Consider the following 16,004-nt stretch of genomic DNA (forward strand, 5'->3'; position numbering starts at 1 on the left):
GACAAAACAGAAAAAGAACTTTGAATTGATCAATGTTTCCGTAGCAAGATTGCACTGAAGGAGTACACATATTAATCCCTTAGAATCCTCACATTATATTGGCTGAACTTGTCTTGATGAAAACTTGTTTTTGCAATGCACAGAGGGGCTTGCTCCTTAGGTTTTTACTTCAGATGTTTATTTGTTTTGTCATCTTGTTGAATCATTTGATATTCAAGAAGATCCCGACAAAGTCAATATTAAAATATTTGAACTTAGATCATATTCAGAGTAATATTTTGTAAATAAATTAATCTGCGATTTGTAAAGTTTGAGAACTGTAAAAGGTTTATGATTAAATATTTGTATTAATTGGCTTTTAAAAGCAAGATTATGCATCCTTTTTCAATGGTAAATTAATTAAGTAATGTGGAATTTTCAAGTTATTTTTTTTAATCCTATATTAATTTAATTTTGAATGAAAACAGACACCTTAGAGTTGACATTTCACGGCAAATTGCAAAGTTTTTTCAATGTTGAATCTTAATCTAAAATTGAAGGCTTTGCTTCCTTCCATAACACACTTCCCACAGTTATGTCACGTATGCAAACTAAAGCAAAAGTATGAGACAAACAGCCATTAAAGAGTCAACTTTCTGAAAAGCTGCAGTTTGACCACATGGGGCTGAAACGTAATCGGGGAAGGGGAGAGTGCACAAGGTCGAATCTTCAGTGGCATTCATAATGTTGCGCGATTGGCGGTGAAAATAGGATCACAACAGATGCTATTCAGTGTTGTGTGTGACAGAGCAAGTGAGGGGGAGAGGGAGAGAGAGAGAGAGCAACCAAAAAAGGGCGTTTCTTTGTCTGTACAGCAAGGAGACACTGAAGTCGGTTGAGAGAGGAAAAAATCCAGTGGAAACCGTTTGCTTAGAGTACTGCCTAAGATCTTGTGGCAGTTTTACAATCAAATAAAAGAAGTAAGTGTTTAAAACTCTTTTTAACCTCTTCCTAAGTTCTGGAAAGTTGACAAGGCTGCTGCAAGATTCTTTGTGGTGAAGAGAGCGTAACTGCATCTAATTAGGCACAGAAGCTGACGTAGGCTATGGGATTAATCACAGCAGCTTTACATTGCCCATGAACAAACCAGTCGTGCTAACTTTCTCTAGACAGCACATGCTAAGGAAGGAGCAGCGCTGGGATTTTTGGAAAAGCTGGACAGAGCGTGGCAGCTCTCAACACTCTTTTGTTCAACAGCAATAGTTTGCCTTGTACAACGTGACAACTGGACCCTACGTTTTGAAGAGAATTGTCAGTCATACCTCCCGCAGTCTGGTTGCTGCTGTTCACAACGCAAAAGGAGAAAGTTTTTTTTAGCCAACATCTGAGGAAAAATAAAAATAATGCCTGGATTAAAACGGGAATAAATAGATAAACGAACCTTGCTGGAAGAGGATCCGTGGCTTTAAGAGCAGTGCATTTTAAATTGGAGTTAAACAGTGTAAACTGTACACTGACTGGAATTACAGGATTTTGCCAAATACCTTAAACCTGAAAAGTATTTATTTTCCAATCAATAAATTAATAGTTTTCTCTCAAGGAAGTCTCATCTGGAAACTTTTAGCCATTGTTCTGAAGTTGAACACTTTTTTAAAAAATGCCATGATGTTGCTAAGGGAGGAAGCAGCTGAAGCCCCACTGATTGAAGAACTTCCTGTCTTTGAATCTGCCGGAATATCCGCCAAGAATCACTTTTCAAAAGAAAACATGTGGAATTTCAAGGACTGCCTCTCTTGCAGCAGCTGGGCATTTGGGCATTGTAGTTTGTGGTTAAAATGAAAGGAATTTGCACAGAGTTGGAATACAGTCTTTGAAATACCTTTCTCTTGTCAGCCGTCATGCATTTGAACTGAAAACTCGAAAGAATCCGAATTGAATGCACAAATTGGTTTGGTTGTTGTTTTCCTGGAATGATTTTATAGTTTGCCTGGGCTTCATTGGTATGACAAGTGAGTAACATGTTGTTGGAATATCTAAATATAACGGCGTGCCTTTTGGATTAAAATATACGGATACATTCTACTATCGGATGTGGAATACAGTTCATTATCTTTTTTTTTTAAATTGATCTACTTTGTACTGTGGGTATTTGAAATTCCAATCTAATTATGGGGAAGCCACTCAGTAGGCCAGACTGTTTGCGACGTAATAATCCCACCTGTTTAAGAAAGAATGAAGAGGACGACATGTACATTGAAGATTGCTACATTCCGCAAAGATCTATTTACGACACCATGAGAATTAATGAACAGATAGACCTCGGGGCAAAGGCTAACCCGCCATCAAGATGTTTTGTTGACCACACACATTCGCAAACCCAGAGAGCTGTGGACTCGAGCACTTTATCAAGTAATGGAACGCCCACTACATCAAATGTATTTGAAACGCGATTTAGTTCTGAAAGTAAAAAGTTGGATGAAAGACTTATATTTGACGCATTAAAACTGAGCAGTGATGTTATTCGGTCTTCTGGTCCACCAAAGCGGAGACCGCACGTAGAGAGAAAGGAAAACACAAATAGGAGATCCTGGAAAGCTTTCCTGCCTCCAAATTTCCCAGACTTCACAGAACGAACGGAGGTGTCCGCCAATGAGCCGACCGGTAGTTCTAATTCAATTAAAGAGAAGAGGCTTTCTAGCCACTTGCTTGCTGAAAGTCCTGATCTATCTTCTGAAAAAGAACTGATCGTAGCTAAGTCAACAATAGAAAATGAACACAAATCTGCCAGAACCCTGGTCTTTCAGCAAAGAGCAGAAAGCAAATTGAAAACTCCTGCAGTTTTATCTCAAAGTTCAGAGAGTGAAAGTGCTCCATTAATGGAGTGTAAACATGTACTGGAGATGGCAAGATTTTTACCAGAGCATCATACAAGTATATCTGCAACATGGCCCAGAGCCTTCAAGGCCCAAGGGACATTGGAAGATGCCTCATTTCTACATAAAAGAACAATTGATCTGGCACAGGAAAGTATCGTTACCTATGCAGCATCTCTGGAATGTCGAGGGGTGTTGGATTCGGGTGCAACCAGACTAGATGTGCAGGAGGTTACAGCTGAATTTGATGAACAGAATTATGAAGAGGCTTGTAAATGCCACATTAACCCTGAGATGGTGCACCGGTGTGAAACTGAAGAAATGCTATTTATGTCAGAATTTCTGAGTGAAGAATTAGCACTTCAGCAACTAGATGCTGTAATCCTGGAAGGTAGAGAGGAAGATACTGACTCCCTATTGCAGTTTGAGCAAGAGGAGCAAAGATTGACTGAGGAAAAAGACAATCTCATTGAAGACTCGGTACCTCAACAGTTAGATCGTTTAATTATTAAGCAGGTAGATGACACAGTCACTCCAATATTTGAAAAAGAAAAAATGATTGATGACGAGGAGCCTGGTAAGAAACAATTTCACCGATATACTGCAATAGAGGTTGTACAGGGAGATACTGAATCACTAATACAATTTAAAGATGAAAGAAACCCTATGGATAATGAAAGGTATATTTCTGAGGAATCATTTCAGCTAGATGATGTAGCCTTGGGGGAGGCAGAGGGGGATACAGATTCTCTGATACAATTTGAAGAAATGGAGCAAAGCCTCATTGAAGATGCAGAATTGTACGATGAATTGGCATTTCAGCAACTAGATGCTGTCATTTTGGAAAACACAGAGGTATTCCATTTTGCAATGCAGCTTGAAGAAGATGGGAGACTGATTGAAGATGAAAAATTCCTGGATGAAAAATCAGCACTTCAGCAGCTCGATGCAATCATCTTGGAAAACACAGAGAGAGATGCAGTCTCTCCCACACATTTTTACGAAGAGCAGAGACAGACTGAAGACAATTTCATTTTTGAAGAGGCTGCACGTCAATTGGATGCTGTAATCTTGGAGAACACGAAAGGAGATGCAGACTCCCTCCTCCAGTTTGAAGATGAAGAGCGAAAGATGATTGCAGACAGCAAAGATCTCTTTGAAGAATCAGCATTTCAACAGCTGGATGCTGTCATCTTGGCAAGCACAGAGGGGGGTGCACATTCGTTAAGGTTTGAACAGGATGAGAAGAGAGTTATGGGGACGGCCAAAATAATGGAATCCGACGTGTTAATAGAAGGGGAAAAAGAATTTATAACTTTACAAACATTGAGCTCTTTAGTCAGCCGGAGTTCAGAGGAAGAGAAAATATTTGAAGAGTTAGAAAACAAACAGCATCGCCTGAGGAGAGTTATTGCAACTGAACAAAGATCAACTACTTCTACAGAATGGAAATATTATGCTGATCAGAAAGAGATATCCGAATGCATCTTTCTACAAGGGTCTGATACTGACCCTGATGCCAATGTAAATCAAGAACTTACAAATGTATCTGAAGAAGACTACAATTTACAAATTGGTCACGATGCCTCCGAAGTTATGATCGATGCAAATGAGGTGTTCATTGACGAAAATAGTAATAAAGATGAAGAAACTGCATTTGTGGTGGAGGTTACAGGTAGTGACTGTGAAACTTTATTTGACGGATGTGGAATGCAGAGTACTGGTGTAAAATGTGAAGGACAACTAAACTCTCTTCATAACGAAGAATGTGAACCAATTGCTCTTTGCCCCCCAGCAAATCCATGCACACCAACAGATTCAGATCTTGTTCATTATGCTCAGGAAGTGGTCATGTTGTCTGCTGTTGAAGAAAATCCGGACATGCCGACAGACTTTGTCCACTTAAATGAACATCAGCTTATTACTGAAATTCCTTCAACAGATTCCATCGAAGCCTCGTATCTCGATCTCTCGCACTGTGCTCAGCAGATGGCAACGTTGCACTGTGTGGAGGAGACCAGGGATATGCAGGCGGCTTTGGTCCAGTTAGAAGAATGTGAAATGGTTGCTGAGCCCCCTACGACTAGTTGTCCTTTCCATCCTTTAGCACCTAGTGTAGATTTCACAAACTGTTCTCAGGAAGTTATAATTTCTAATGTGATTGATGCAGACTGTGATGCAGACAAACTTCCTGGTAATTCCGATGAAGAAGAGCATGATTTTAATTTGGAAAGTAAAAGCCTTGAATTTGAAGAATGTGAAGTTAATGTTCAATCAGAGTTCTCTGACTTAGTGGAGCCTGATGCAGCAGAGATTCATAGTCTTCAGAGGGACAACTTCACTGATTTTCAATGGGACAAACAGAAAGGTTTGATAGAGTTGGATGCAATAATATGCTCTGACATTACCGACCCTGTTGCTTTAGATCCAGTGGACACTGATACCACAGAAACACCATGTAACAGTGATAACTCAAAAATACATTCTACGCCTGATGCGCTTGTTCAACACGGGATAAGTGAGGTCTTGTTGATTGATGAGGATACTGACGAGCAGGTACTCGAAGCAATCAGGTTCCTTTTCCAATCTGACGAAGATGAGGATACTATTAACACCACCATGGAAAGACAAGCAAACAAAGCTCAAAGTTGGGAGACTAGCCTGCAGTCTGATGTGCTGGAAAATGTTTCCACTTCATACCTTGATGATGACTTTATCGAAGAAGGAACGCTGGAATCTTTATTTGAGATGCAGGAAGCAAGCTTTGAATCCAGCCCTTGGGGATTATCCTTAGACCCAGGACCACTCTGTGAACTGGTTGAGACCGGTGGAGACTGCTTCGCTGTGAAAGCTAATCAACTCGATTCTTCTGCTCAAAGTGATACAGATGATGAGGTATTTATCTTCCTCTCTGATGCTTAACATCATTTTTAGGAAACACAGTTGCTTGGGCATCGCATGAAACCCCTTTGAAACTGCTGAGCTTTATTTACAGTGTCTTGTGACTAAATTAGAAATGTAGAACTTTTTGATGGATTTTCATCAACAACTGCAATATTTGTAACAGTTTTAAGTAACAATTTCCCTCCAGGGATGAATAAAGTTTTATCGTATCGTAACTAAACTGTGTGTGTGTGACTTCAGCCTTTCAAGGTCCTTCACCATGAGCTGCATTCAATGTCCTGTTTGTGAAATACATTTACTATATTATGACCTTCATATTACTGTAAATATATTTCACAAACACTCATTAAAAGCTTCCGCAAGATCTATGTCACTGTGGCAACTATTTTATTGCTCAACTAATTATTTAAAACAAAATGTATGTGTCGACGGAGATGGGCCATTCCGTTACGAGGAGAGACTGTATCGGTTGTCTTTGTTTTCCTTTGAGTGGAGGAAGCTGAAAGGAACTTGACAGGGATGTACTAAATTACACGAGGCTCATGGAGGGTGGACAGGGACATACCTTATCCAAAACCAAGACGTCTGAAATCAAAGGGCATAGCTTTAAGGTGAGGGGGAGAGGGGACCTGAGGAATATATTTGCAATCTAGCATGTAGTGCCTGAAAAGATAGGAGGTAAGTGCTTGCAACATTATACATTTACCTGGATAAGCTCTTGAATCACCAAGGCAAGGAAGGGTGAAAACCAAGTGCTGCTGAAAGGGATTGGTGCAGCTGAGTGCCCAGTGGTCAGCGTGCACCACGGCGCCCATTTTTGTGTCAATGTTTCAGTAATATAGAAGCTAAAGGTAGAATGGGAGAAAATAAATGTGGCGTTGGCTGTCAATGGTTATTACAGGATGAGGTTGGATAATATTTCAATGCCGACATAATGTTTATTTAGATTCCGATGAAAGATCTTTTATTTAGCTTCTTTGAAATTACCGCTGCACAGATTAGGTTTCAAGTCGGGGCTCAGATTTGGTGAATTGCATGGTTTTAATGTGGAGGTGCAAGCAGACAAGTTTGATTGTTAAAAATATTTCTGCTGGTCTGATTAAAATCCCTTTACATTTTGTATTCGTACACCAGATAGAGATGGAGCTACCAAGGCTAACGTTACTCTTCACTTACTGTGTGAGAAAGTAGTGCTACGGTGCCTTCTCTAACTGCTGTGATCCATTGTTGAAGGTGGAGAGAGGCTGTTAGGTGGAGAGTTCAGCACATTTTCTCAGCAACAGTGAAGGAATAGCAACATGTTGTGCAGCGTGGGGATTGCACCTGCAATCATTGACTTTCTATTTGGAACAGGTCAGGAGTATAGTCAAATGCGTTTTAACAAGTTGATTAAATACAGATGACAAACATAGAAATAAGGAACTGCAGATGCTGATTTATGAAATAAAAAACATAAAAGTGCTGAAGTAACTCAGTGGAACAGGCAGCATCTCTGGAGAACGTGGATAGGTGACGTTTTGGGTTCAAGTTCACATTTATTGTCACATGTTGAGTTACATGATATTTGAGTTACCATGCAGCCATACAAGTAAAAAAGCAAACCATACACAATAGAGTTTAACATAAACATCCACCACAGTGGAATCAGCACTCTTCACTGTGATGGAAGGCAATTGTGTATTGTTGCTGTCCCTACCACTTCTTATTTTTGTTTCATTTTGTTTATATGTTTGTAATTTGCTTGTTTTAATCTGTAAGGTGTCATTGAGAGTCCTGAAAGGCACCCATAAATAAGATGCATTATTATTAATATTATTATTAATAAAGTTCAGTCATTGTTTGTTCAATCATTCAGATCTGATGAAGAGATAGTTTTAGAGGGAATGAATGATTACGGTGTGGGATGGGCGGCAAGTCCAGCTGGCTACTTTGCCTGAATAGTGTTGTTGTGATTTGAAATTGTTGGCATTGCACCCAACCAAAGCGAGTAGCAAGCACCATATCACTTGTGCCTTGTTATCAGGGTGTGAATATGTGAGTCGCTTGCCATATGATTTAGTCTCTGACCTGCATTTAGAGCCATGGTCGTTACTTATCTAGCTGTTGTTGAGATATTGGTTAATGGTGACAACCCCCCCCCCCCCCCCCACACACACACACAACCTACCCTCTGCAAGTTGCTGATAGTGGGGGCCGGGAAACTGCTTGTGCACGTCAAAGATAGGTGCCTAGACGTTGGAGGCGCTCATCGCCTGACACTTGACACAAATGCTACTTGCCACTTGTCTGCCCATTCCTGCACTTGTTCTGTTTATTTTCTCTTTGTGCACTCATCCATACATGATATGAATGCAGTCATGTACAGTATGATTGGTATGGATATCATTGTGCTTTTCACTGTATCTTAGTACACGTGACAATAATATACCAAAAACAATCTGGAACTCTCTCCCTCTGATGGCTCGTTGAGATAATTATTCTGGCAGCATTTAAGAAGTAATTAGATGAGCGCTTGAAATTGTACAGATGTTCATGAACCAAATGCTGAGAAATAGGATTCCTATGGGCCAGCGTGTACCAAAGGCCTGTTTATGTATTGTCTGACTGGATTTGTATTGTCTGACTGGATTTGCTCCTTTTTCTGTTTTCAGGTGCTTTATATACATTAGAGCTCGCCATATTACCTGATAAATATATTCCAAAGTCTTGTACTTTCATATTCCTTTATTTTGAAATCAAAGTGGAATTCATTGCCACAGACAGCTGTGGAGGCCGAGTCAATGGATATTTTTAAGTGGGAGATTGACAGATTCCTGATTAGTATGGGTGTCAGGGGTTATGGGGAGAAGGCAGGAGAATGGGGTTGAGAGGGAAAGATAGATCAGCCATGATTGAATGGCGGAGTAGACTTGATTAGACCAAATAGTCTAATTCTGCATCTAGAACTTATGAACTTATAAAAAAGTAAGACTGTATTTGCAACTGTGAAATCTATTATAGCATTTTCTGGTGTTGATCATTTATGAGATCAAATATAATGTTACACTTCCCATAATTTTTTTTGATTTCTCAAGGCAGGTCTTAAAAACATCTTGAATGTCTGCACAAGGTGGACATTAATGAATCAATAACCTGTGCACCAAGTGGTAAAACGGTTTTCCAAATGTTCATTTGGAGCTGTCTGGTTTTCTTCTGTCACTGCCTAACACAAATTGAGAATGTAATCCTTTGTTAATAACCTGCATATTACAATGCCCCTTTTCTTAGTGTGCAAAATTATTTGAATGTTAAGACAGGGCAATATGGACACTGGCAATGTAGCAGGCAGCTAGAATTGAATGCCGATTCTTCCATTTGTTGCAGAAATTGCAAACAAATTGCTCTTTCCACATATTGATGAAATGATTTGTTTTTAATTAAGATTAAGCTTTATTGGTTTTGCAGTGTTTACTGATACTTTATTAGTCAGCCTGTGGTGCCACATAATATGTATGTCACAACAGCTGGAGGGGATTTACAATCCAGTTGGCTTAACGAATTTTTAAAAATGGAATAAGTTAATTGATCACTTGTAGTAACTGTTCTGTCATTCAGTGAAATTATGGCCAACATCTTATTTCAGCGCTACCTTCCTGCATTAATCCCAGTACCCCTGGGTTTCCTTGGTATGAAATAATCTTTAGCGCTCTATGTTAGCACAGGCAACTGAGCAGCCTGCTGGAATAGTGACGTCCCAAGATTCACTAATTATTTAAGTGAAAACATTATTTCCAAAATCCCTCTCCTGAATGGCTGACCCTTTATTTTGGGACTGTGACCACTCGTTCTGGACACCTCCGCCAGAAGTTAGCACGCAACAAAAGTTTTTCACTGTACCTCAGTACATGTGACAATAAACTAAGCTAAATTTAAACTTTGTATTGGCCCTGTAAACCCCATTTTGTATGTTTTAGTTAGATCTTCAGATTTCCAGGCTTGATAGTACACGTCCAGTTTCACTTTTTTTTTTTAAAAAGGTACAAAGTGCTGGAGTAACTCAGAGGGTCGGGCAGCATCTCTGGAGAACTGATTGTGGGGGCAGTAGGGGGTGGGGGGTGGACAAAGCTGGAAGAAAGAAGAGGCAGAACGAAACTTGGCAGGTAATCAGTGGAAATGGGTTTTTTATGGCCAGATGGTTGGGCAGAGGCCAAAGATGAAAAGACAGAAGCTGTGAGATGAAATAATTGAAGAGTTACAAATTGTGAAGCTAGAGGAAGGAATGTAGGTGGAAGGGGAGGGGAGAGACAAACAGATGCAGTCCAGGTGAGGCAAGGGGGGGAAGGGCAATTTACGTTATTTAGTATTGAAGAATTTAATGTTCATACTACTGGATTGCAAGTGCTGTTCCTCCATTTTATGTGTGTCCCCACTCTACCAATGGAGTAGGCCCAGGATGGACAGGTCAATCTGGGAAAGGGAAGAGAGTTAAAATGTTTAGCAGCCGGGAGATTCGGTACGCCTTTGCGGGCCGATCGGATGTGTTTGGCGAAACGGTCGCCAAGTATACGCTAGGTCTTGCCAATGTACAGAAGGCCATTTCAGGAACACCAGATGCTGTAGATGTGGTTAGAGGAGGCGCAAGTGAACCTCCATCTAACCTGGACTCACTAGCAGTCCTTCCAGATGAGACAGAGGTACATGTACACTTGTATTATCAGGGTTCTTCAGTTTATTACACTGATTCCCCTCATCCAAATTGTTGTTTTTAGATTGCCAAAGACTGTGCCCTAGTACCAATCCCCTCCAGTCCTAATGCAGGTTTCAGCCGAAAACATAGACAATTCCTCTCCCGGCCCCACCAATCCACAGATGATGCTTGCCCCACAGTATTTCTGCAGCAGATTGTTTGTTACCCTTGTTACCATTGGTTGCATCCTCCCAACTTGAAAATTACCCATTTATTCCCCCGTTTTCTGTCAAATAACCAAAGCTCACCCCATACTCAAGTATTGCCCACAATAAAATGTTATGTACACTCGTTTTATTTAATGACCTCTTGTGGGGTCTGTTAAGGGCCTGTCTCCCTTGGCGATTTTTGTTTGGCGACTGCCAGCATCATTGACTGACGTAATAGGGTCACTGAAAAATACGTGGCGTGACACGGCGTGATGACGTATGACGCGGCGGTGACGTGATGTGATGACGTATGACGCGCGGTGTTTTTTCCTGTGTCGCAAAAACTTTTTGTTGCCGCTGGATTTTGAAATGTTCTAAATCTTTTGGAGACACTGAAATGACATTGGCAAAATCGCCAAGTGGGACAGGCCCTTTACTGGCATTGCAAGAGTCCAAATGTACCACACCAACTGGTTCCGCCTTGGCTATTCTGCTAGTTACAACCTCAAATTTCAAACAGATTTGTCAAATATGTTTGGTAGACAGCAATGCTGGAGAAACTCAGCGGGCGAGGCAGCATCTATGGAGCGAAGGAAATAGGCAACGTTTCGGGTCAAAACTCTTCTTCAGACCACACCACTGTCAAATATGTTTTTTTTTTCCATAAATCCATCTTGTCTCGCTCCATTCCTACATTTGCTTCCCACTTCCTCAATAACAAATTCCAGCATATTCCCCACCACTGAAGTTATGTTAACAGGATTGAAAGGGCTCTATTTCCTCTCTTTTAAATAGTTGGGTTACATTGCAGTCTTCCAGTCTGCAGTCAAATTCTGTTCAAGAATCTAATATTGTGTAACAATCAATGAATCTGCTCTCTCTAGAGCTGCTCACTTCACAGCCCCTGGATGTATGTCAATGATTACTTTAAATCCTAAAAGAACCAACCTGGTTTTTGTAAGATACATTTTCTAAATGGTTATGTGCATAGCTAGCTCAAATACCATCACATCTGTGAAAACCATTTTATAGCAGTTGGATCTCTGTCAGCATTTCTTTTCTCTCTGGCGCTCGCTCTCTGGCGTTCTCGTTCTCTCACCCAACGTTATGCTCCTCGAAGATAAAATTCTACTGAGAGAATTAGATCAAAGCAGGAGATTTTTATTGTCATGTAGGAACACTAAAGGTATAAGGTGCAGTGCATGGGAAGGAACTGCAGATTCTGGGGCTATGAAGTGAGCAGCTCTAGAGAGAGCAGATTCATTGATTGTTACACAATATTGGATGCTGGTTTAAACCAAGGATAGACACAAAATACTGGAGTAACTCAGCGGAAAAGGGCGGCATCTCTGGAAAGAAGGAATGGGTGGCGTTTCGGGTCAAAACCCGTCTTCAGACTGGCTCTGGATCTTCTCTCCAGAGATGCTGCCTGTTCTGCTGAGTTACTCCATCCATTTCGTGTCTATAAAAGTTGCAGTTCATTTTCTGTGCTGCAGATAAGGAGCAAGGACACTTCTGGAAGAGCTGAAGTAATTTTAAGTAAAATGTTAAATAAAGGAATGATTTTAAGTGAAAATTATAAATAATTAAAATACAATATCTTCTAAGTTTTACCAAAGACTGCACACAGTCAGAAAATGTTAAACAAAGGAGGCCCGTTAAAAAAATAAATAGGAATTGTCAACAGGCCTTTTTATACTCTTCCTACCAGGCATATGATATATAGAGAATAGCTTCATTTATAACTTGGAGGGAAGAGTGGAAGTTCTATTGTTTTTGGAGTACATTTGGTCATGCGTACATTATCCATGTTCGATGGTGTCCATTTAAACGTCTCTATCTGATCATGTTGAGTAACAAGTTTTTGTTTACATCTCTAAGTTGAAATGAAATCTGAGTTCCTCTGTTTTCAGATCTCTGGAGTCGGCTTTAGTTGCACATCAACTTTCTAACATCTTAAGCTTGCTCGTTGTCTTACATAATGTTGGTCAAAGAGAATAATTATACAGACCTTTTAGCAAAATCAATCTGTTCCTCCATTTTGCATCTTTGAGCTTGATTTCAATCTGTTCTGTTTTCCAAGAGAACTTTGTGTATCTGAGTTATTTTAATTTTGTAATGTCTTAAGACTGAATCCTCCATCGCTTGAGAAAATGTAATTAGATAATATTTCATTGTGACTTTTTGTGACTTTCATTCTTTTATTTCAGACGTTTCAAAAGGTTCAGGTGGATCCTATACAGTACAAACTTCAGCAGGCCAATGGAGTGGGTCAGGGTCTTATTCAGAGTGCTGCAAAGAATGCGAATACACAAGGACTGGAACATGATCTAGATGAAACCAATATCAGATGGAACACGCTCAACAAAAAGGTCGGGTTTTCTTTGTCATTTATGCAAAGCAACATTATTTGGCAGGGTGAGGGTAGGATAGTTATTTATTCCGATGGGAAAGTAATTGAAAAATATTTTAAATAAAATCTATATATCGAGACTGTGTAAACAGTCATAGAGTCTTACAGCACGGAAACAGGCCCTTCGGCCCAACTCGCTCACACCGGCTAACATGTCCCATCTGCACTAGTCCTACCTTCCTGCGTTTGGCCCATATCCCCCTAAATCTGTCCTATCCATGTACCTGTCTAAATGTTTCTTAAACGTTGCGATAGCACCTGCCTCAACTACCTCTACTGGCACCTTACCACCCTTTGTGTGAAAACGGTAGATCCTTAGTATCAGATCCTTATTAAATCTTTCCCCCCTTAAACCTATGAGCTCTGGTTCTCGATTCCCCTACTCTGGGCAAGAGACTGTGTCTACCCAATCTATTTCAATCACTAGTTCAAAGGAAATTCATTCTGAATGTTGAGTTTCTAGAATGGCAAGCAAGTTGGTCAACAAGTACTTGAGCATTTTTTTTAAAAGCTTATAAACATTATGACATTTATGTATACTTATAGGCTCCGATTTTGCTGCCAGTTCCTTGTCCAATATCCACATTTATTCATACCTCCCAATGGCCACCATGAAGTGCAACAGTGTGGCAGGAGCTTGCTAACGCTCCCCCGCACTAAAGTGGGGGATCTGTTCTGAGATCCTGTGCTAGGTTACACCGACCTGCTACAGAGACTGCAAGCCCCCTCATTTGAAAGTCAGTTGTAGGGCTGCAGAGAAGAAAAATTAAAACATTTAGGCAAGCTATGCTTTAGTTTTAAATATTTGCTTTTAATTTTATTGTTGCATTTTAGAAATATTATTGATATTATTGATAAATATTGATTTACTTACAACTGTTTTAAATAGTGCTGAATACTCATAAACATTGATGCATTTTGATGGCAAAGCTTGGGCCAAGGTTCTGCCATCTGTCTAAGTCTTCCAGAGCAACTACAGTGCCCTCCATAATGTTTTGGACATTATTTATTTGCCTCTGTACTCCACAATTTGAGATTTGTAATAGAAAGAAATCACACGCGGTTAAAGTGCACATTGTCAGATTTTATTAAAGGGTATTTTTATACATTTTGGTTTCGCCATGTAGAAATTACAGCTGTGATTATACATAGGTCGTCCCCCATTCCAGGGCACCACAATGTTTGGGACACATGGCTTCATGGGTGTTTGTAATTGCTCAGGTGTGTTTAGTTGCCTCCTTAATGCAGGTATAAGAGAGCTCTCAACACCTAGTCTTTCCTCCAACCTTTCCATCATCTTTGGAAACTTTTATTGCTGTTTATCAACATGAGGACCAAAGTTGTGCCAATGAAAGTCAAAGAAGCCATTATGAGACTGAGAGACCAGAATAAAACTGTTCAAGACATCAACCAACCAGGCTTACCAAAATCAACTGTTTGGAACATCATAGAGAAGAAAGGGAGCACTGGTGAAGCTTACTAATGGCAAAGGGACTGGCAGGCCATGGCTGATGAAAGAAGAATTCTCTCTATAATAAAGAAAATTCCTCAAACACCTGTCCGACAGATCAGGAACACTCTTCAGGAGTCGGGTGTGGACTTGGCAATGATCACCGTCTGCAGAAGACTTCATGAACAGAAATACAGAGGCTACACTGCAAGATGCAAACCACTGGTTGGCTGCAAAAATAGGATGGCCAGGTTACAGTTTGCCAAGAAGTACTTAAAAGAGCAAACACAGTTCTGGAAAAAGGTCTTGTGGAGAGATGAGATGAAGATTAACATATCAGAGTGATGGCAAGAGCAAAGTATGGAGGAGAGAAGGAACTACCCAAGATCCAAAGCATACCACCTCATTTGTGAAACACAGTGTTAGGGGTGTTATGGCTCTGGACATGTATGGCTGCTGACGGTACTGGCTCACTTATCTTCATTGATGATCCAGCTGCTGATGGTAGTAGCATAATGAATTCTGAAGTGTATAGACACATCCTATCGGCTCAAGTTCTCAAAACTTCCTCAAACTCATTGGCTGGCGATTCATTCTACAGCAAGACAATGATCCCAAACATATTGCTAAAGCAACAAAGGAGTTTGTCAAAGCTAAAAAATGGTCAATTCTTGAGTGGCCAAGTCAATCACCCAGTCTGAACCCTATTGAGCATGCCTTTTATATGCTGAAGAAAAAACTGAAGGGGACTAGCCCCCAAAACAAGCATAAGCTAAAGATGGCTGCGATACAGGCCTGGCAGCGCATCACCAGAGAAGACACCCAGCAACTGGTGATGTCCATGAATCGCAGACTTCAAGCAGTCATTGCATGCTAAGGATATGCCACAAAATACTAAACATAACTACTTTCATTTACATGACACTGCTGTATCCCAAACATTATGGAGCCCTGAAATGTGGGGGGAGACTATGAATAAACACTGCTGTAATTTCTACATGGTGAAACCAAAATGAAAAAAATGGCCTTTATTAAATATCTGACAATGTGCACTTTATCCACATGTGATTTTTTTTTCTGTTACAAATCTCAAATTGTAGAGTACAGAGGCAAATAAGTAAATGATGGGTCTTTGGCCCGAACATTATAGGCACTGTAAATGGGCAAGGCCTGTTCTGGCTAACCCACATTACCCATTACATCATTCAAAAAAGCCTTTCCATTAATCAAATCTTCGCCACTTGTCTCTGGATTTGTTGCAGCCAGCAATTTTGACGTTGCTGATTTATAGCAGGTAAACTTATAGAAGTGGCAGGCACAGGTGCCAAAAAATCTAGACCATCATACTTCATGACTATTCGAAGCGCTTAATACAGAACAAATTATTTTGAAGTGCAATCACACTTGCTTTTGAATGAGACCATTCAACCCTTTTCCACGTGCCACATGCAACAACATCTTGTGTTGAAACAAACTAACGAATCAGAAAAAAACAGCTACAATTCTGGCC

At 40.3% G+C, this 16,004-nt stretch overlaps 1 protein-coding gene across 1 annotated transcript in view; it reads left to right on the top strand.

The window, feature by feature from the left end:
• LOC129709575 (microtubule-actin cross-linking factor 1-like) overlaps positions 1 to 16,004 on the top strand; it is a 335,842-nt gene that overhangs the window by 296,570 nt on the left and 23,268 nt on the right. The window contains exon 58 of the mRNA XM_055656025.1: positions 12,842 to 13,003. Within this exon, the coding sequence (XP_055512000.1) occupies positions 12,842 to 13,003 (162 nt within the window). The remainder of the gene's footprint in view (positions 1 to 12,841; positions 13,004 to 16,004) is intronic.

This window comes from Leucoraja erinacea, chromosome 26 (assembly GCF_028641065.1).
Source record: "Leucoraja erinacea ecotype New England chromosome 26, Leri_hhj_1, whole genome shotgun sequence".
Classification (NCBI taxonomy): Eukaryota; Metazoa; Chordata; class Chondrichthyes; order Rajiformes; family Rajidae; genus Leucoraja; species Leucoraja erinaceus.